At 35.6% G+C, this 23,202-nt stretch overlaps 2 protein-coding genes across 5 annotated transcripts in view; both read left to right on the forward strand.

The window, feature by feature from the left end:
* LOC128864224 (long-chain fatty acid transport protein 4-like) overlaps positions 1-23,202 on the forward strand; it is a 105,978-nt gene that overhangs the window by 56,356 nt on the left and 26,420 nt on the right. For 3 of the 4 annotated variants that reach the window (XM_054103786.1, XM_054103789.1, XM_054103787.1), the window contains one exon: positions 8,590-8,684. Coding sequence is in view for 1 of the 4 variants with exons in the window: in XM_054103785.1 (XP_053959760.1) it covers positions 19,351-19,469 (119 nt within the window). In the remaining 3 variants the exon portion in view is untranslated. Of the gene's footprint in view, positions 1-8,589; positions 8,685-19,056; positions 19,470-23,202 lie in introns of those variants that run through there. The other variant, XM_054103785.1, reaches the window with a different exon arrangement.
* LOC128864657 (uncharacterized) lies at positions 10,534-10,920 on the forward strand. The gene has a single exon (XM_054104413.1). It carries the CDS (start codon positions 10,534-10,536, stop codon positions 10,918-10,920), a length of 387 nt encoding a protein of 128 aa, XP_053960388.1.

Genomic DNA, 23,202 nt, shown 5'->3' on the forward strand with positions numbered 1-23,202 from the left:
GCAGTTGTTAACTATCTGTGTTTTTTTGTTTTTCATAAAAGGGAAATGAAATTGTCTTTTAAGATGGAGAAGCATTTCGTTAATTCCGCGGTGGTTATTATTTTCATGGTAATTCTTTATTAGTTCCTCTTGTTTGTCAGTGTCTGTTACGTCGTTAAGTATTTATTTACATTGTATTAAACGAAACATTTTATTATTTGAAAAATATTTTGAATAAACGGACTGAATAATGCGAAAGGTTTCCTGAATATCCTACGTTGCTTGTTTTTGAATGGCATAATAACTGACATTTCTGGAGTTTCTGATGATTTTTCGAATATGAGCTGTAGGTTAAAGTCGTTTAGAAGTTTCTCAGAGATATATATGCCGTCATTTAAATTTTCTTCTGCTGAATGCACTGTGGTACCAGACGTACCTTTATTTGAAGCAGCATCATTTACGTTTATTTCTGATAATTTAGGTGTATCTATTTTTATTCGACTTTGGGCATCAGCATTTGTATTTAATTTTCCTTTCTTGTATACTATCTCATAGTCGAATTCTTCCAGTTTGAGGCGCCACCTGACTAGTTTTGAATTAGGCTCTTTTAAACTCATTATCCACGTGAGTGGTCTATGATCAGTCACAATAAAGAACTTACGTCCAAACAGGTAAGGGCGAAAATATGTTGTCGCCCATACTATCGGCAATAGTTCTTTTTCTATTGTTGAATAATTGCATTCGGATTCCGAGAGGGTTCGACTAGCGTAGCATATAGGTTTATCGTTTCCTATGCGACCTTGGGATAATATAGCTCCTAACGCAAAGTTGCTTGCGTCCATACTAACCACGGACGAAGGGTTTTGCAAAATGAAGATACTGTAGAATGGGGTCTTTGGTTAAGATAGATTTACATGTTTCAAAAACGTTCATGTATCTCTCATTAAAGTCTATGTTTTTACCCTTCTTGAGGCATTTCGTTAGGTGTTTAGTTAATTTGGAAAATCCTTAATGAATTTTCGGTAATAGCCCCCGAGGCCAATGAAGCTTTTAATTTGCTTCTGAGTTCCAGGGATTGGAAAGTCATTGGAAAGAAAACAACAATTTTTGTCGGATTGGGTCTTATTCCCTCTGTTGAATAATATGCCCGAGAAACTTTGTTTCTTTTTTTAGAAATTCGGATTTATCTGTTTGAATTTTAAGGTTGGATGATCGAAGCTTATCGAAAACTAACTGGATGTTTTGTATGTGTTCTTGTAGGGATGTGGAATAGATAATAATATCGTCTAGATAGACTAGGCATATTTTGCCTACTAGTTCAGCTAAAACGTTATCCATGACTCTTTGGAAGGTGGATGGTGCGTTTTTGAGTCCAAAAGGCATTCTAAGATACTCAAAATGTCCGCCTTCTACTGTGAATGCAGTTTTTGGTACGTCTTTATCATGCATCTCAATTTGGTGAAACCCACTTGCTAAATCAAGTGTGGTAAAGTACATATTTACCTAATTTGTCTAGAATTTCGCTTATATTGGGAAGGGGATACCTATCGGATATGGTTTTCTCATTAAGTTTTCTGTAATCTATTACCAGCCGCCATTTTTGTTTACCGCTGGCATCGAGTTTTTTTGGAACTATCCATACAGGGGAACTCCAGGGAGAATAACTTGGGCGTATTATTCCCTGTTCTAACATATCTGCTATTTGTTTCTTTACTTCAGATTTGTGTACTTGAGGGTATCTATAGGATTTTGTATGCATAGGGATATCGTCTGTTGTTGTTATTTTATGCTTGACTTGATTGGTGAAACTCAATTTAGTATTTTCCTTAAAAAAGATATCCTTATAATTTTGGCAGAGTTTTAATAGGTGTTATTTTTCTTCACTGTTTAAATGCTCTGTTCTAAGTGTTTCTAAAATATCGTATTCACAGTTTCCTGTTTGAATTGATTCGAAGTTAAAGGCTTCTATGAACTCATGACAGTTGTATTTAGTAACTTTCAATGGTTGCTCTATGTGTAATATCTGTTGTTCGTCCGAAATGTTAATAATTTCAAGTAGGCTGTGCCAGTCTTCTGCTTGGTATATACCTTCAGGTATATAAAGTGAAGCAGTGATAAAAGTTTTTTCTATGTAGATATCTCCGTTTTTTTTATAAGTTTCGAATTATCAGGAATAATATGCTTCCCTGATGAGAAATTCGGCTTAAATTCTAATGGAATTATTGAGTTCTTTGTTACAATTTTATTTTTTTCCAAATCTATTTTGGATTCTTATTGTGAAAGGATGTCAATGCCTATCAGTCCATCGAAATAATTATGAAAATTAAATAAAAGAAATCTTAGTTCACCTGGTTCGTTAAACTCAACGAATTTTGGAAGTCTAACCTCTTTGTTTAGTTCATATTTGTTGAGGATCGTTGTTATAGTAATTGGTTTACATGTTGTTTGATCTGAAGGATTTATAAATGATGAGGAGGCTCCCGTGTCAATTAGGAATTTAAGAGGTCGCCCGAATGGGGAAGAGATATTAATGTAGCCTAACTCGCTACTATGTTTATTTATATCTAGGTATCCTGTCTGTTGTTTGAGGGTAAGTCGCGAAAATTTGTGTTGTCCTCAATGTTCGAATGATCTTTTGTTTCTTGGTACTGATCTAAGTTTTGTTGGTAACCTGCGATTGGTGGTAATGAATCTAGATAGTTGCTGCTCTGAAGGTTATAAAGCTCCCTACTCTTATAATGATTTCCGGATGCGAGAGTACGCATCGTGTGGTCAGTTTTGAAGGATCTTTGAGTTGTTGTTGGTGCTTGAGTTTTCACATAGCTGGAGCTCACATCCATAGGCTCTGGCTTACTGTATCCTTGACTAAAAATGTTGATGTGTAGCGCACTTTTTAACGTCGTCTGCCGCGGGCTTAGACCTCACTTTTTTGTCTGCCATTTTGTAAATGACTTTTGGAATGTTTAAACTTTAAAATACAATAATTGGAATTCATGTACCTTATGATTTTTTTTTTTAATTAATTTTTGCAATCTTCAGCGCAGTCTGCCAGCGAGTTAGCCCCTCGCAAAATGTCTGCCAATTTTTTTACACTTTCTCAAATATATAACCAAACTTTTCCCGTACATAGAATCCCTGTACCTTATGAATTTTTTCCCACCCAAAATTCACCCCTTTCACTGCGTATCCCCCCTTTGCGCCCCAGTTTTGCAATGGCAGACATTCATTTTTATATTCGTCTACACTATCATTATTATTTTAAAAATAAATTAGCCATGTACCTGATGCGGGCACTTTCATGTAGCCAGCTCTTAGACTATTATAGCACAAATTTAAAATCCCACCGCAGCGCTCGTTTTTTTTCAGCTCGCTCGTGAATGTGCTAGCTGGAAAAAAATCATACAAAAAATTAGGTAGATGGTTGACAAACATCTGAACTTATTTCTTTGTAGTACCTTTTATTTAACGAAAACTATTTAGTTCAATAAAATAGTTTTGCATAGGTGAATGTTCCATTGACACAAAAATATTATAATATTGCATATCTGTAAGAGGTGCAAGTGTAAAAATTTCAAAACATACCTGTCATATACATTTTCAGTCGCATTTTATACTTTATAAACCTCAAATTAAAAAAAAAAACTAATTAAAAAAATCATATTGAATCAGAAACTTAAACAAAACGCTTTAATATATACATATAAATAAAAATGTATAACACATCGCTTTAATAAAAATTTAGAACTTCGTAAATCTAAATTAAATTATGAATATTCACAATTAAACGAAAAAAAAAAAAATTAAAAAAGGATTCAATTAAGTTAAATGTGAAAATAAGAACTTTAGTATACTAAGCCCAATAATTAAAATTGTTAAAAAATTGACTGCAATTAAAATTTGAAAAAAAAAGAATTAAATTGAATGAAAAACCATTGAACTAAGATGTGTGTTCAATCAAATAAGGGTTCCGTTATGTAAATATCATATGAAATTATAATTAGAGTTAGATCTTTTTCATTAAAAATTTCAAAAACAAAAAAAAGAACAAAAAATGAAATAACAAAAAGATAACTTAAGCACAGACATTTGGAAACGTATTTGGTATTTGAATTATCGTCCAGTTGGACTCTCTCATGGGCACCTATAACCAAACCCAACCTATAAATAAACGTATGTACATGTGTATTTACACTATAATATACATTTTTATAATTATATTAATTATGATTGCAAATAATATTTTGAATAAGTTTTTTAAATATAAAACTGAAATTAAAAAAAAAGTGGATAAAAAAGTCATAAATATATACTTAGGTATGTCCGCAATTAAGTAGATTATCGTTTGAAATTTTGAATTTCTAAAATGTGTAAAATATAATTTTAAAGTATATAAGAAAACATGTTGTTAAATGCAAAGAAAAAGTTGTAAAATACAAAAAAAAAAATGTAAAACACAAAAAAAAGTTGTAAAATAAAAAAAAAGTACAATTGGGCGCTAAAAGAATAATATAAGAATTATATATATATGGTATATGTACCAGCACTCTGCTTGGAAATCGTTAATTAATTTTAAAATATCAAGAAAACAAACAGACGGTGTTGAAAGTTAAATTAAGTTAAATGAAGTTAGATTGAGTTAGATTTTAGAGGTTAGATTAAACTAAGAATTTTTAAGCAAAGAAGTATGCAAAAAAAAAAACGAAAAGAAAATAAATAAATAAAACAATAATTGTGGTTAGAATAATGTCGATTTATTTCCAATCTCATGTTCAGTTTCCTTCAAAATTTTTGACAAAAATCGGCATTATTTTGACAATAGTTATTCTTACATTTTTATTTTCCGAACACTATATCTACCACGATTTTGTGTATACCTATTACGAACCTTTGCGTTTGACTGCAAATAACAGTGGAGATAATTATTAGAAAATACTTTTTTTTTGTATTATAATTATTAGGTGCGCAACTAAGTTCTCGCTGTTTTTTTGATGAAAATACAACTTTATTTTGAAAAAATGGTTACAAGTGAATCATTGAAAGTATTGCCCATCGCTGGCTACTACTTTTTGCGATTGGTCGATCGGAATAGGTGATAATCGGACGGTGCCATATCTGGAGAATATGGCGGATGGGGTAGAATTTCCCATTTCAGTGTTTCCAGGTAGGTTTTAACGGGTTTGGCAACGTGAGGCCGAGCGTTGTCATGCTGTAGAATCACTTTTTCATGCCCCTACCCGTATTGCGGCCGCATCTCGCGCAGTGCTCGGCTCAATCGTATCAATAGAAGTCGATACCGATCCCCAGTGATGGTTTCGCTTGGTTTCAGTTAACAGTTCATAATAAATAGCACCAACTTGGGCCCACCAAATACATAGCATAACCTACGCAGCGTGAATATTCGGCCGAGGTGACTTAGAAGTATGACCGGGCAGTCCCCATGACTTACTTTTCTTTGCATTGCTGTAATAAATCGATTTTTCGTCACCCGTCACGATGCGATGAAGAAACCCCTTTCTTTTTTTTTGCCGCTGGAACAGTTGTTCACAGGCGAAAAAATGACGTTCAACATCCCTTGGTTTTAACTCATAAGGAACCCTAGTCCCCTGTTTCTGAATCATTCCCAAATCATGCAATTGCTTGGAAATGGATTGGCGGGTAACTCCTAATACTGAAGCAAGCTCTTGCGTTTGACATGGATCCTCATTGAGCAATGCCTCCAATTCAGCGTCTTCGAAGGTTCTTGGCCTTCCTTCACGAGGTCGTCACGGTCGTCAACATTAAAATCACCATGAAGCGACGGAACCAATCTCGGCACGTGGTTTCATTTAAAGCAGCATCTCCATAAACTTTTTGTAGGGCTTCAGCCGCCGTTTTTTTTTTTTCGAATGAAAGAGGAAAATCAACACTTTCCGCAAATGACGATTATTCGGCACAAAATCAGACATTTTCACAAAACCAAAAGCAGTTTGTTTACCATATGTCTAAGCTTGGTTTATGACGTTTAGGTTATGTTAAAATCGACTAGCACACTTTACTGGCGGCATCTATTGACAAGCAGCGGGAACTTAGTTGCGCACCTAATACAAAATAATGAAATAATTAAACATTGCAATTGTAAGTTCTTCTCCTAACAGAAATAAAAAATAATAAAAAAATCGCTCGTGGAATATTTTCGCCTGTCTTATAGCGTTTGCTTTTTGAACCACCTATTTTTTTTGAGAATGGTAACACAAATCACTTGTCAAATGTGTTCATAATTTACTTAAAGGTTTGACATTTACGAAATGGGACGCTATACGCTTGAACAAAATTGGGAAATATTTAAAACCTATTTCCAAAGTGGTGAGTTTTCTTCTTCTTTTCTGATTTTCACATTGGTGGCTACGTCAATAAGCAAAATTGTCGGATTTGGGGCTCAGAAAATCCACACGATATTGTAGAGAAGCAAATGCATCCACAACGAGTCACTGTTTGGTGCGGTTTTCACGTTGCACGTTTCATTCCGCACAAGTTAAGTGAGGACCAAAAATTGCTCAGAATTCAACATTCGAAAGACCTCATTAAAGAGGCAAGAAAAGACTAGAACTTCCTTTACAACATTGCAACTGGTGATGAAACGTGGTGTTTCCAACATGAACCTGAAACTAAGCGTCAAAGTGCCGAATGGGAGGCCCCAGACGAGCCACCACTCAAAAACTCGCGTTTGGAAAAGTCAAAAATCAAGTCGATGCTCATTTGTTTTTACGATTGTCTACAAGGAGTTCGTGCAAACGAGCTAAATCGTCAATGCAATTTTCTATCTTGGCGTTTTTCCTGAATACCGCGAAGGACGAAGGACGTTTTGCGTCCGTAGATACCATCCAGAAGGCTTGTACCCACATTCTGACCTGATGATTGATCAATGACCTGAAACACTCTTTCGAAAAGCTTTTAGATCGCGGAAAACAGTGTATTGAGACCATAGGATAATTTTTTGAATAAATAAACTCGAAGTTATCAGAACAAAGCTCCTTGTATATATTGCACCAAATTTTTTTTGGAATTCGTTGTCAGGTAACATTTATTGCTGCTATCCACTTTTTCCAAACTCTACCATCAGCTGAAATTTCATTATTATTTTCTTCACTGTCTTCTTCAGCCAGCTTTCATACTAAAGGCTCGTCTTCTTGTGTGTCTAGCTGTGCTCTTTCGAGAGCACAGATTCCTCAGCCGAGATCAACTGAGGCATAAAATATCCCACTTCCTCGAATTCCTTTGAACCTATTTACCTATTGTGGGAATCGCCCATGCCCATCTGCTACTCGATTCAGTGTCGTATCGGCTTTGCCACCGCTGCATGGTTTCGTTGTACCGCCTCCAGCACTTTGGTGGCCCTTTACTCTGGGTTCGCCATTCGTCTGCTCAGCATTCCTGTGATCTTCGCTGCTTTACTAGCCACTTGCCGTACCTGGGTCTAGAACGTAAGCCTGCAATCGAGTTGAATGCCCAGGTATTTCATCGCTCTTTGAGTTACTAGGAATGTGCGGCTTAGTTGCATGTTTGGCAAGCTCCAGACCATGGTCTTCACGCGAAATTGTGTCATTAACATGACTTGGTTCAGCTTTCTCCTGGCATCCTCGGTATTTCGCGCTGATATGATCGCCGCTATATCGTCCGTGTATCCTACGAGAGACCGGGATAAGAATAGATTCTTAGGCTGCGCTAGACGTTACCGGTTTAGCTATCTAACCATCTGGTGTGTCGTACAGCAGTTCACGCTCGCCCGCACGATAGCTCTGGAGGATCCCTAGCAGGTATGCGAGTATTCGAAACCTTGCTCGCAGTACTTTTATTGTGTCTGGCCATCGTAAGCTATTAAAGACGTTTCGTACATCAGGCGTTGCCAGAGATTCAACGAAATTCATTGAGTAAAATGCTTGGAAAATGCAGTTTAACAACTGTTTCGAGAATTGGTTTGCTTTGTTGTCAGAAGAGGCCTAGTTTGATGGAGAAGAAATAAAGGTTTTTAAATTTACAAATGAAATTTGGTTTTTCAAATGCATCTACTATTGATTAATTTTCGTCCACATTTTCAGAACTGTTCAAAAAAATGGCAATGCATATGGCGACGTCAACTGAGGACTATTTTTATTACTCAACGAAAAACGACAGAGACTGCTCTGCTTTGCGCTCATGAGGAATTAAAAAAAAAAATAACGGTTGAGATGTTTCCAAAGTTGGTGTAAAGTCGCAATAAAAAAACAACAACTACACGAAGCATAACGCGAGTACGCAGATTTGTTTCATTTAACCACCATAAATAGCGGCGAAGTTTAAAATGAAAAATGTATATATATTTTTTTATTTATTTATCCGTATTTTGTCAACAAACTCAAATGTTACACTCTTAAAAGGGAGTGTAGCGTACGATTTTTACCGCACCGTTGCCGCGATACAATTTTTTGGTGAGCGTTGTCTAGCTGGTTTTATCTAATTCAGTTTGGGAGATGCTGATGCTGCTATGGCCTGTTTATGCTACTTACATATTACTTTCATGTAGTATTTGTCGTAAATGTAAGACAATTAAAAATATCTACAAATTAAAGACCTAACTTTTTTTCTTTAATTTAGATGAGACGAATTTTTCCACTTGTATACGAATATGGCATGGATATGGAATTTTGATGAAATGATTGGGATGCTTAGAATACAAAATAAAGCAACAGGTAAATAAAAACAAATAAGCATATACTATATAATCCTCTTTAACCTTTCGAAAATGCTCTAAATGTTGCTGAAAAAGCCGCATTCGAATGCGTTTTTGTTCCATTGTTAGCGAATACGGCACCCATTGTGCACACAGCTGCCTAGGGCGTCTACTAAATCTCTTACAATCACTTCATGATTTTCCAATATAATATCCTGTATTCTTTCTACGATTTATGGTGTTGTTGTTGTTTTTGGACATCCTTGACGTGGATCGTCTTAAATTTTTACTGGACTATTACTGTACTAATTGATGTCGAAAAGTTCTTATACACTTTCAATATTCGTTAATAAATTTTCTTTGCTTTTAAACCTTCCAAGAATAAAAATTCAAACACCGCACCATACATGATGGTTTCTTATACGTTCATATGAAGAGTTTACCAACATAACAAAAAAAAAAGAAGAAAATTAGGCGCGTAGCGAAGCCCTCTCTTATCGAACCGCAATACTAATTGAACAATCCAGTATGATAAATATACATTTCGATGCAGGAAGAAAAAGCAAGTCTCGAAATGATTACATGAGTTGAATTTCGAATGATCATATTCCTAACGACAAAAGAAATCAGTTAAATTTTAAAATTCCTACTTTGTGTGAATAATTTAGTCCCTTAAAATTATAAGGAATCGTATGATTTTTGTTAATAATTTATTTATGTAGTAAATATTTAAGTTTTAAATATAATTATGGATTTTTCTTAGCGAAAGATTTTTAAATACAATATAATATATTCATTTATTCTATTAAGTGAAAAAGTAGTTGTGTGAATAATTTTGTCCGTGTTTGTATGTATTCTTGCCCTAACCACTACTAATTCTTATACCCCTACGATTTCTTCTCATATACGTCCTCATTTACATACAGTGACTCACAGCTTATTTGGTGCAGGTAATACTTTTTTAGAAAAAAGAAAATTACTCGATGTTTATTAAATTTAGTAAAAAAATGTATACGACTTGTAGTGAAATATGTATGTATGTACTGTTTACCATTGCAGAAAGAACAATGACAAAAACAAAGCTTGCTGAAAAAATATAGAAACAAATAGTTTTCTCATCAAAATATGCTCACAGCTTGAATGATGCAGTGTATTTTATATTTTCTCTAACAATGCAATAACGGTGAAATGTATTTTTCCTGTTTAAAAGTTGAAAAAATGTATACTTTTTAAATGGGAAAACGAAACGGACCTCACTGGGAAAAAGGGGAGACGTTATTCGTCATTATAAAGAGAGCAAAAGCCAACGAAATTGCAGAAATTGTTGCTATTAGTTCCTCAACTGTCCAGCACATTAAAGAAAGGTTTCGCCACGAAAGCAGGATAGAAGATAAGGGCAGATCTGCGCCAAATAAAATATTTAATGATGCAGATAAGAAGTGAATTGTTCGCAAAGTTAAAGAAAAACCCGATTTAAGCGCTCCAAGATTAACAAACGAAGTCGAAAAATACTTAGGCAAGATCTGTGACCCTGAAACTTGTAGAGTTCTGCTCGAAGAAAATGTTCATGGAAGGACTGCCCGAAATAAGCCGTTATTATTAATGCTAGTAATAGAAACCAAAGAGTAGAGTTTTGCAGACAACATTTGTACAAAGACGTTTCGTTCTGGAAGTCCATTGTTTTTACGGATGAAAGCGAATTTTACATTTTCATGTCTGATTGGAAGTCCTGAGTTCGGAGAAACCCAAACACCGCGCTTCAACCATGTAATTTGCGCTCTACAGTTAAAAACGGCGGGGGCAGTGTGATGGTATGGGGTTACATGTCCTATTCAGGTGTCGGAAATTTAACATTTATCGAAGGAAACATGAATAAAGAGAAGTATCTGGATCTGGTAAAAGATAATTTAGTACAAAGTGCGGATAAAATGGGAATTAGGGATTCGTTTACGTTCTATCAAGGCAATGATCTCAAGCATACGTCTGGTATTGTAAAAACTTGGCTTATCTGGAACTGCCCACATGTAGTACCGACACCTCCACAGAGTCTAGAGCTCAACGTTATTGAGAATTTTTGGTCAGTGCTGGAAAATAAAATAGGAAACCACAATATTTCTAATGCTTCTGATCTGAAACGAGCACTACAGGAAGAATGGGATAAAATTAGTTCCGATTATACAGCAAAACTTGTAGAATCTATGAATTCCCGATTAAAAGCTGTTCTGAATCAAAAGGGATACCCCACTATGTATTAGCAGTAATCATGAAATCGAAATATTAATGTGCTTATGTTTTTTGAACATTTTTAATTTAGTCCATCATTTCACCTTGACCTCAAAACTGTAAATGAATTATTTTTATTTGCCACATCTTTCTCATGAAGAAACATTTTTTTCACACAAAGTGCAATTTTGAATAATTTTGCACCTTGAAGGTGCTGTAGACGTTTCGTGTCGATAAAAAGGACTTAAAAAATGCATTCTAAAAGGGTTTCCAATAACAGGTGTTACTGGTGAATGGATTGCGCTATCGAGAGATGATTAACGATTTTGGAATTGAATGGTATCGATCTGGACAACGTTTATTTTCAACAAACGTCTTATCTCTCGAAGAAGTGATCACAATTGGCAATAGAATGGCAGGTCTATTGAAGAACTGATTGTTCAGGCTTGCGAGAACCTCTCGCCCACACCTGCTGGTGCGCTGATGCCGGTGCCGAAGAGAAAAAAAGCCAAGAAAGAAGAGAAGAATCGGAATCTGAGGACGACGATAAGGTCTCTTCGAATAAACTACTAATCATTTTTAAAGAGTTCTGCTGGCAGCCGCTAGTGCAACATAATAAAAAAAAAAACATATATTAAATAGTTCAAAAAAAATCTGGTTAAAAAGTTGAAAGTTTTGATGATTTTCAAAAATGTTGTACAACTCATGTACAAGCTGTTATATAATATATAAAGCAAAATAACTCATGCTACAAATATGTATATATATACAATTCGCGCTTACACCCGGTTTGGGTGGCGCTTACACCTCCTATTTGTGGGGTGTGGCTTCATGTTGTTCCACAAATGGAGGTACCTGCAGTTTTAAGCCGACTCCACACGGCAGATATTTTTATCAGGAGCTTTTTGGAGGCAGAAATACACTCGGAGGTTTGCCATTGCCTGCCGAGAGATGACCGCCATCATGGAAGAGCTGCTAGGAATAAGCCACTTAGCCAACAGTGAAACATGATGGTAGTGGGGTAATTTAAAGCAAGGCAAGGCGCTGAGATGCTGGGGTTATCAAATAAATACTGCTTTCAACAAGACAACGACGACAAGCATACGGCTATTGTTATAAAGTTATTGCTGCTCTGTAATACATCCAATCGTAAACAATCGCCAAATTTAAACTTTATTGAACACTTATGGGCGCTGCTGGAATATTTAATAAGGAAAAACCAAATTACAAGCAAAAAAGTGTTGAAAGATGTTTTGTTGTGGGAGATGTGGGAGAAGATTACAGTCGAAGAAACTTGACGAACCAAATTGGTAAACTCTATGCCCAAAAGACTTAGGGAAGTGTTGAAGGATGCTTAAAAAGTGCATATTTTTTGAGAGTTTTTTTTAAAAGTTGGATTTTTTATAAGCAAGCGTAGACTTTTGGAGTATATCATTTGTCGTTATAGGTATATGATAGTTGAAAATAAGAAAATTATTTCAAAAACTTAAAAACATAATTAAGGCACTTTTCTGGTCTAGAATTTCGAAAAAATCGATTTTTTTTTTCCATGTTATGATAGTTTATACTTTCAAAAATATTCTTGCAAATTTTATTGCATATTGAAATTCGTTGTAAAGGGTTTTTCAATAAGGGCGGGTAGATGTTGAAATGGAATAAAATGGCGTTTGCTGTGTTGCACGTAGCGCCGTCCTACTGGAACCACATGTCGTCTAGGTCCATATGGTTCAATATGGGCCATAAGAAATTGGAAGGGCCACCACGTCTACCGAAAAATGGGCGCAATGCGCGCAACGTTTGCGTTAATGAACACTCATTTTGATAATAAAGTTTTATCAATTGAACGTGCTGTTCAATCGTGTAACTTGCCATGATGATTTGGCATAAACAACTTAATAATAAACAAAAGATTTGACAGATGTCACCAAAACAAAATGGCTGCCACAGGGCGCCAAAATCGACCCGCGCCAATTGAAAAACCCTTTATTTTAGGCGGTACAGTCCTTTAAAACGAGACCGTGTTTGAGTACGACGCCCAGGTATAAGCGTGTTAACCGTGTTTTTCTCGAAACCATTTTTTCTGAGTTGGCGTTGGTAATTTCTCAAAAAGTACTGAACCGATTGATTTGAATATTAGCATGTTATTGTGTAGACTTGTGGCTCTCGCGAATAGCAGAAATATAATTTTATAATCAATTTTTCTATTTTTTTTTTAAGAGCGAGAACGTGAAAAAAAATCCTTTTCTTGTTTTTCCAATAAACAAATAAAATATCTAGAAAAATTTTTTTTTTGTAAATGTGCTACCCACCATAGCGACATACTATCTCCTGATGAATAATCGACCGCATTTTTTTTCGGACGTGCCTGAGCAGCCCAATCAGTTACGCCAGTGGCATGTGTTACGTCAGAGGAAGCAATTTTTTTATTATTGGCGTTGGAAAAAAAAAAATTTTTTTGTAAATAAAGAATTGATCTAATGAATAAAAACGATTTTCAATTGATACCGATTGTTTTTCTTCAATTTTCAACGCCTTCAATTTTCACGTCTCTACACCAGAAAGGTGCCTTAAAAGGTTCCCCCTTTGAAAGAGTCACAATTAAGTTATTGGCAGAGGGAGTCGTGCCCTTTTTGCCACTTCGTTGTTTTGTGGATTTTTTTAATTATATGATTTTTTTTGTTCTCGAACATCGAAACAAATCTCCGCTCTTCGACTGTGCAGTGCCAAGCACGACCCATCCTTGAAACAAATTCTTATTAATTTTTACTTATAAAATGAAATCCTACATAATTATTTACGTTGCATTCAATATGTTCCACTTAAATAATAAAAACGCAGGATTTATCAGGAAAGTACCTATTTTTAGTCGCCACGCAAAATTGCGCTTTATAAAAAAAAAAAAACGATTATAAATAACGAAACTTGATATAACGGGCTTTTTGAATAATCACAATCAAGCAGTGATGATGTAAAAAAGCAAAATTTGAATAATAATTTTAAACTTCTACGAAATGCACAAGGAAATAGATTGATAAAGGCCGGGTAACTATTTTATTGGCCATATACATGCGTACATATATTTATATAATATTAGTAAGAATTCTTTAAATTGTATGAAATTGTTTATGATCGCTCCATTTTTCGCGAAATCATTTTTTTAGTGTACAGCTCACCTGCGGATTCGAAGAAACGATTTCTATCAACAATTTCGACATTTTGGTCATCAGAACGGAGTTCGTTGGAATCTGCTTTTGCATTCGGTGCTCGATCATGGTGAAACGATTTTTGGAGGTGTGCTCTTTACCAGTCCGTTATTCGGCTCTGAGCGAATAATACAGAATCAGCTGATGGGCTGACGCCACTTGGGATGTGTTTAACAAACAAACTTAGATTGTGTTAGTGATATACGAAAAAAAGCAAACAATGACACTTCGTTGTCGTCTGAACAACGACTGATTGGTCGAATGTGGGAAAGGCTTGTGCAATTGTGTTAGTGATATACGCAAAAAAAATCAACACAACCTTCAGTCAAGTTGCTTCGTTGCCATCTGAACAACGACTGATTGGACGAGTATGTGAATACATGTGAAATGATCGTGCAGAGTTCGACTGAATCTCCTAAGTGACGTGACAGCCGAAGTTCCCCTTAACATTTTTTTTCACCTTAGTTAAGGGGACAGATATCTGTAAAATTTCGAAATTTTTTTCATAAAATGTTAATATAATCCTTTAAGAATATGTCAACAAATTTTTAGAGTTTCTTATATTATAGATCGTCAGCCTTGACGACTCTATTCTTTGCGTTCGAGCGCTGGCAGAGGTATAGTTACGTTGTATTCAAACTTTAGGCGCATTTTTCTCAAAACTATATTTTTCGAATTGGCGTACAAGATAACTCGACCGATCTCACTGAAATTTTGCACACATCTTTTTTATGATATTACTTTATATGCGTATACATGTTTTCGAAAATTTTTGGAAAAAATAATTTTTTCGAAGCAAAAATAGTAGGTAAATTCGCTCCAAAAATCATTTTTTTAAGCATTTTATTCCGCCATTATTTTTTTCATTTATTGTTAATTCATATAGAAATTATGACATTAATAAACAAAAAAATTTTGGGTTTATTTGTATTCGGGTCACTCAATGCCCGCCGACTGAGAAGCCCGCTGCGACCTTCCTGGAAGCTACGTGTGTGTACATCCGCCATTTTAAATGATTAGAATACAAAAAAAAATGTATATTATTGTAATGTATAAATAAACTGTAGGCCAATTTTGAAAAAATATATTGATTTCTTAATTTTAATGAAAATCAGGGAAAATATGGCCGTTTATAGGTATGTATCTGTCCACCTGCTCCGATTTTTCACCTTAGTCGTACTGAAGAACGTATCGAATACTATTTTTTACTTCCATTTTGGGAGGCTGTAACACCAAATTTTCTTCGCCAAACACAAAAATTATCAAATAACCGTTCCGAAGTAAAATTTTCGCTTTAAATCTCCGTTTAGTACACATCAAGAGATATGAGTTACTAAAGACATCTATGGAGAAAACATTTAGAACTGTTTTCTTCATGCAATGGATGGAAAACCTGTTTGCTAGTATGATTTCTAAAACTGACCATTTGCCTCATCAAATCCATGTTTATTGCTACGGTTTAGTTGAGATAACGTGCTAATCTGTTAAAAACATATTGTTGTTGCACATATGCGACGCACTAAACCCACACGTACAAAATTATATGCAGGGAAATGCAACATAAGCAAATGCGAGATAAACGTCAAGTATTTGCATAGTTGTTATATTTTTAAAAGAAATTCACTTGCATTAATTATTGGCTGAGCTATTGGGGTAGACCCAGAGGATCCTGGTGACGCAGCCGCATGGCGAAATAACTCGCAATGATTTTACCTGGACTCAATTGAGGTAAAACGCGAACGATAGAAATAAGTGGAAATCATTACCTTTGGCACTATGCGCCACATAATCGGCGATTAAGAAACTATTGGGTTGGGGAATAAAATAACAGGGTTTTTATATTTTTTTTTTCATTTTACAACGATTTGTTTACTGTTCGACAAAGGGTAAGTATTCCTTCGATAGAACTCTTTCTGCTCTACAAAACTATGTTAATTGTATTTTTGAGTTATTTAATTTTTTATTAGTTTTGAGGCTTAGAAATGGAATACCCAGGAGGCAAAAATCAACATTTTCGACACCTGCTTTTCTTTGAATTTCATCGAGGTCAAAAAGCTGCCAAAGCAGCCAGTGACATTTGCGACGTGTATGGAGAAGGCGAGTCATGGATGAGTCTACAGCAAGGAAATGGTTTGCAAAGTTCGAAAATGGGGACTTTGTCGTCGATGACCCGTCCCGCACCGGAATTTCTGCCATTAAAAAATCATCTCACGCCTTACTAAACGTCTCTCGATATTTCTCTCCTTCAATTGATGTGGCACCCAGTTACCTGCTTTCTGGACCATTCCCATCGCGTTAAAACGTTTACCGACGATTGATCTGTCAACATTCAACTCTTTAGACATATCATCAAGGCTTCGACATGCGTCTTCATCCAATTGTTGTAGTTCAGTATCTTCGAATTATTTCGGTGCGCCTACGCGACCTTTATCACTCAAGTCGAAACTGCCACTTTGGAAGCATCGAAACTACTCTACAATATACGACTCGTTTCAGCTGCACTTTTCTTTAAAAGGTAATAAGCATGATTCCCCGCAAATGCTGTTTTTCGGGACGAACGTCAGAAAAAAAAGATCTTTACACTTCAAACGAATGTCAACTATTGATATCGAGACTTCACATATACACCTTCAAATCACCAGTATATTACTAGAGCGAACACAAAAATAGTCTCAGCAGCGACGCCTCTTTTACGAGGACGGAAACTTATTATCGTACCCAGTAATATCCCAAGGGCTTGTGCGCAAGCCGGTTAAAAGTAAACGATTTTTCCAGAACAATCAATTTTAAGCCAGAAGAAAAAAGATTTGTCGCAAGAGGTAGAGAATTCGTCTAGGACAATGGGTTGCATTGCCAAAGACTGGAACTGGCATGCTTAAAAGCGTTAGCTGGCTGAACATAGATAACAAAAAAATAATAATAGACTCATAGACTTTGCTATTTCCAGAAGCGTAGCAAAAAAGGGAGAGCCAATATACCTAAATCTCAGTCCCGTGAGAGCAGCAGAGCTAAGGAAAAGGTGGCGAAATGATTTCACTATCCTCCAGACAGTTGTCACAAAAGTGGCTCGAAGTTATGTTCGGAAAGGATACCAGTGATCGACTCGTGAGGGGAGAGACCTTTCGGGACTTTGTCCAACGCTTGCTGAGTTAACGCGAAACCCACCTCTCAGAACACGGTTTGTCAAGGAAAACACAAATCTCTCGTTTCGCGAGGAAACCACCTCACGTGAGCAATGGATAACCAGCTCATAAACCCAGTAGCTTTCTGCATTGCCCCTGTGACCAGGTACCCATATGAGCTTAATTTGAAAGTATTCGGATGCGGTCGAGAGGGGAGGCAGGCATTCCCTGAATTTCAGCAACGCCGTGAAAAATGTTAACTTCCCTGACAGTTATTACCCAATCAACTTCTTATTTAAGAACAGCTACCTCCACTTTTATCCCACTGAAGGGGATTATTTGGAAAAAGAACTTGAGAAGAATCGACGCATTCATTACTGACGCGAGACCTATTCATTATATTATATTGTATTTGTGGAAAACTTTTGCATTTCATCCCATTTGTTCGGTTAGGTTTCTCCTCTTCTTCTTAATTGGCGTGATAATCGCTTACGCGATTTTGGTCGAGTTTAACAAAGTGCACCAGCCGTTTCTTTCTCATGCTAACCGGCGCCAGTTGGACACACCAAGTGAAGCCAAATCTTTCTCCACCTGAACACAGAGGAGGCCTTCCTCTTCCTGCGCTACCACCAGCTGGTACCCCATGGAATACTTTCAGAGCCGGAGCGTTTGTATCCATTCGGACGACATGACCCAGCCAGCGTAGCCGCTGGATCTTTATTTGCTGCGCTATGTCGTTGTAAAGCTCATACAGCTCATCGTTCCATCGCCTGCGATATTCGCCGTTGCCAAATATCTTGCGCAGAAACTTTTTCTCAAACACACGTCACTTCATCGGATGTTGTCATCGTCCACGCTTCTGCGCCATACGTTAGGTCGGGCATGATAAGAGCCTTGTAGAGTGTTAGTTTTGTTCGTCGAGAGAGGACTAGCACTTGTTGGCAAGAGAGATTCTACGTTGGATTTAGGTTTAACTCGAATTTAATCCAATCTACGCCCGAAACTGAGAATCCTCACGCCAGCTAAAACTTACTTTGCGTTCCTCTATTTTCCAAGTGAGTGGAAAACACAGATTTCACTATGGTAATCGGATGTCATATACCATTCGGTTTTGTGGAATTGACGCACAGACAACTGAGTTGACGGGAAATAGATGTCTGTATTTTCATTAAAAAATACAAATAATCGGTTTCTCTATTTGTATTCAAAAGAAGTTTGTAGTTGCAAATATAAAAAAACGCACTCGTGCAATTTTGAAGATAGTTTATGAATAAATTTATTTCTATAATTTTTAAGCAGTAAAATATGAACGTGTGAATACCCCCAATATTGAAAGCTCGTGAGCGTAACAGAGCGAAAGTAGTTAGCACTTTGCTGTGCTCCATTGGCTAAATGCAAATATTTGAAAGCAAATATCAAAAGAATCAAGGAGATCAGTGTTGTGAGTGGAAAAGAGCATTTTTTAAATCTGCAAATGCAGAGCGGGAAAACGAGTGTGAGAGAATACAATTCCAGCACCGACTCGGACTCTTTTGCATGAATTGAGTGGTTCAAAGGCGGCCAAATATAATTGCTGGATATGGTAGACCCCTCAGAGGCTGTGAACACTTGCGATTGCGGATCAACCACAAACACGAGCGCATACTTACATACAAACCTATAAGTAGCAGATGTTGGGAGACTACCCCACTCGCCGTGCATGCCAGTAGTATTAAGCATTTTTTTGTTTCTTTTTTGTTTGCTTTTTCTCTTTTTGAAATAACATTCATATGTAGGTGCGTACAAACGTGTACGTCAGATTTGATATTGTACTCATTACTATGGCCGCGTTCATTTCTTGAGCGATTCAGTCGTTTCTGTTACGCCAGTGTGCGCGGTTCGCTCATTCATTCCAAAGGCGGTCGAATCTTTTCCGCTGTCTTACTTTTAACATACGCTAGTGTCGTACATACATACATATATGTATATATTATATTGTATATAGACGCACCGGAGTAAATAGATTAATTAATCCCGTTCCACTTATTGAATTGTGAAATTTTGCAATTTCAATAACTTTTGTTGTTTCATTCTTCGTTTGTGGTGCTTGAAGTTTGGAAAAACTTTTAAACAAAAATATTGATTTCGGAAAATTGCAATGAGTTGGTTGGTCACGGTTGGACCGGCATTAGCCGTCACTCTGATCGCTGTATTGGTGTCGAAAGTCGGTTGGCGTTGGTTTTACATTGCGGCTGTAACATCGAAGCGTGATTTGACGTGAGTCTCCTCTCCTAATTAACTTTTATACAAACCTACAAATGCATTATATTTGCGTATGTCGAAGTCAAAAGCGAGAGATGTACCTGTTACGTCTTAAAACATTAAAGAAGACGCAGCAGCACATAAAGAAATGATGAAAAATATTTAAATCCACAACAGGTTTGACGTTTACCTTCAGCAATGCATAATAACCGTACACACATACGTACGTCAAAATCATTTTTGAATTTCATTAACGTTGAAGTTTAATTTGACTTTTGAAGAACAAAATATTGGATAGCTAAAAATTCCGATAACACATTTCAGCAAAGTAAATGTTTTTTTTTTTTTTAATAAAAAAATAAAACTTAATTTATTATATATGTATATATATATTATATATAATTGGCGCGTACACCCTTTCTGGGTGTTTGGCCGAGTTCCTCCTCCTATTTTTGGTGTGCGTCTTGATGTTGTTCCACAAATGGAGGGACCTACAGTTTCAAGCCGATTCCGAACGGCAGATATTTTTATGAGGAACTTTTTCATGGCAGAAATACACTCGGAGGTTTGCCATTGCCTGCCGAGGGGCGACCGCCATTAGAAAAAACTTTTCCTGCATTTTGGCCTTTCACCGAGATTCGAACCAACGTTCTCTCTCTGAAATCCGAATGGTAGTCACGCACCAACCCATTCGGCTTCGGCGGCCGCCAACTTAATTTATTATATTTTATATTTATATTTATTTTTATTTTAGTTTTTTTATATTTTTCATATGTAAGTATGTTAGGGGGTTTCCGAGGTATAAAATTATTTGTTTTTCAAATTAAACCAAATTTATTAAACTTTTTATATTTTTTATAATTTTTTATACATTTTTTATATTTTTGTTTTACTTTTTTAAATTTTTGTTTTTATATGTAAGAATGCACAGTTAATTCCTTTTCTGAGGCGTATAATTTGTTACTTTTCAAATTAAACTTAATTTATTATATATATATATATATGTTTTTTTTTTAATTCTTTTTGTATATTATGAAGCACTATATGTTTTACAACTAACTAAATTAAATAAATATAAATAAATAAAATAACGGGTGTTTTCCGAGGCGTATTATTTTTTTTCCAATTTAAATTTAATTTATTACAGTTTTTTTATTTTTTATATGTAAAATTGCTTCCATAAATATAAATAGAATAACGGGATTTCTTCGAGGTCTGGAACTATTTGTTTTTCAAATAAAACTTAATTTCTTCTTTTGCTGTCCGGAAAGAAGTTGCCGATTTTTTAAAAGAAAGTAAGCACATTTTTATTAAAACTTAGAATGAACTTTAATCAATTATATATTTTCTATTTTGTTCGATAACCTTTTGCCTTCTTTCCGGCAAATTCATTATTCTGCGCTCATAGAACTTCTGGCCTTTATTTGCAAAAATCGGAACCAAGTGGGATTTTATAGCCTCGTCATTGCCGAAAGTTTTACTATTTAAGGAGTTCTGCAAAGACCGCAGCAAATGGTAGTCTGACGGTGCAAGGTTAGGTGGAAGGTATGGTGGATGAATCAAAAGTTCCCAGCCAAGCTCTCTCAGTTTTTGGCGAGTGACCAAAGATGTATGCGGTCTAGCGTTGACCTAATGAAATATGACACCTTTACGATTGATCAATTCTGGTCGCTTCTCGTTGATGGCTGTATTGAATTTGTCCAATTGTTGGCAGTAGACATCCGAATTAATCATTTGGTTCCTCTGAAGCAGCTCAAAATATACCACACCCTTCCAGTCCCACCAAACTGACAGCATAATCTTCTATTGGTGAATATCAATCTTTGAAGTGGTTTGTGGCGCTTCATCATGCTTGGACCATGATCGTTTTCGATTTTTCGGGTGTTCGGGTGTTTACCAAATAAAACTTAATTTTTCTTATTTTTTTGTATCTATTAATTTTATTCACCGAATATAGTGGCTAAAAAGTTAATTAATTTTAACAATGCACGGTTACTTTTATAAATAAAAATAAAATAGCGAGGATTTGTTTGAGGCATATAACTTTTTTTTAAATAAAAATCAAAACATTTTGTTTATTAATTTGTATTAATTTTATTCAAAAACCTGCAGTTGGATAAATTAACGTATGTTAGCAAAGCACTATTATTTTCTTAAATAAAAATAAAATAACGTGTGTTTTTTGGAGCGATAGAACTTTTTTAACAAATAAAAGTTAAAATATTTGAAGATCTTGAACTGACTTCAATTAAATCCAGAACAATTTTCCAAGCGATTTTGCAGTTATTTTCATGAATCAAAATAAAGTTTCGGGTGTGTTTTGGAGGGATAGAACTTTTTTTACTCAAATAAAAATTTAAATATTTAATATTCTTCAGCTAACTTCCTTATATCCAGAACAATTCTTAAACAAATTTAACAGTTATTTTCATAAATAAAAATAAACTCTTGTTTTAGTTTTTCTTTTTGAGATGTAGAATTTTTTTAAATAAACTTAAATTTTTTTATTTTCATTAACTGTTCAACTAAATAGAGTTCCTTAAAAAATCATACTAATGTCAAAAAAGCACAGTTATTTTCGTACATAAAAATACGGTCAACGTGGTTGCTCTAGAATCATAGACAATTTTTTTAAATGAAGATTTTTTCGATAGCAGAAAATCGTCGAACACGCAGAAACTTGTCTTATTTATGCCTCTCACAATCAAACTAAACATGCCATATTGCTAAAACTGTCACCATATCTTCGAGACGAGTGTACCAACTTAAAAAAAATAATAATCGAAAATCGAATGTACGTAGCCCGCGAAATTTGTAAATTCGCCTTAAATTTTTGAACACACCTCGTACTCATGGTGAAACGATTTTTACAGCATACTATTATTCGACTATGCGCGAATTCGAAATAATCAGCTGATGGATGGGCTGATGTCACTTGGTATGTGTTTACAAAAAAACTTGTGCTGGTGATATTCGAAAAAAATGAACCAATGACATTTTGATACCATTTGAACGACGACTGATTCGACGAGTGTGTGAATACGTGTGAAATGATGGTGCAAAATTCGGCTTAAAATAAGATTGTGTTAGTGATATACAAAAAAAAAAATCAACACAGTCTTCGCTCTTATTGCTTCGTTACTATTGAACGAGTTTTTTTTTGTTTTTTTTTTATGGAGTTGGCAAAAAGCATTGGAAGGCGAAAAGTATGAGACTTGTCTTTCGATTCACCCACTAAAAACCCACCCCAGCTGCGTTTCCCTCCCGCGGGACGACCGTTAGGTAATACTTCACGGGAGGGGGAGCGGCCTATTGCCTCTACCTGAAAATCTGCGCTGCTGTTCAGCGTGTTTGGTATTACTAGGTACTACTTCACGGGAGGGGGTGTGGGGTTGAACAACGAGTGATTGGACGAGTGTGTGAATACGCGCCAAATGAGCGAGCAGAATTCGGCTGCCGAGTACTCGTGTGATGTGACAGCCGAAATTGTCCGCACAATTTTGATTTTGACCATAGTTAAAGGCCTAACCTGGTAAATCTATCATCCTTGTTTTCTGTTTCTATTTTCTTTCCTATCATCTTTCTTGCTTACATTAACTTGACGTAACTTTTCATTTTAGTTTACAAAACGGACTGTTTTCGTACTCTCCTCTTGGTTCTGATACGCAATGCTTTACTTAAGAAAATTTTAACTACTTTTGAATTGAAAACTTCCCCAAGATAAAAAAAAATTGTATCTCGTTTTTAT

The sequence above is a fragment of the Anastrepha ludens genome, chromosome 5 (genome assembly GCF_028408465.1).
Source record: "Anastrepha ludens isolate Willacy chromosome 5, idAnaLude1.1, whole genome shotgun sequence".
Taxonomy (NCBI): Eukaryota; Metazoa; Arthropoda; class Insecta; order Diptera; family Tephritidae; genus Anastrepha; species Anastrepha ludens.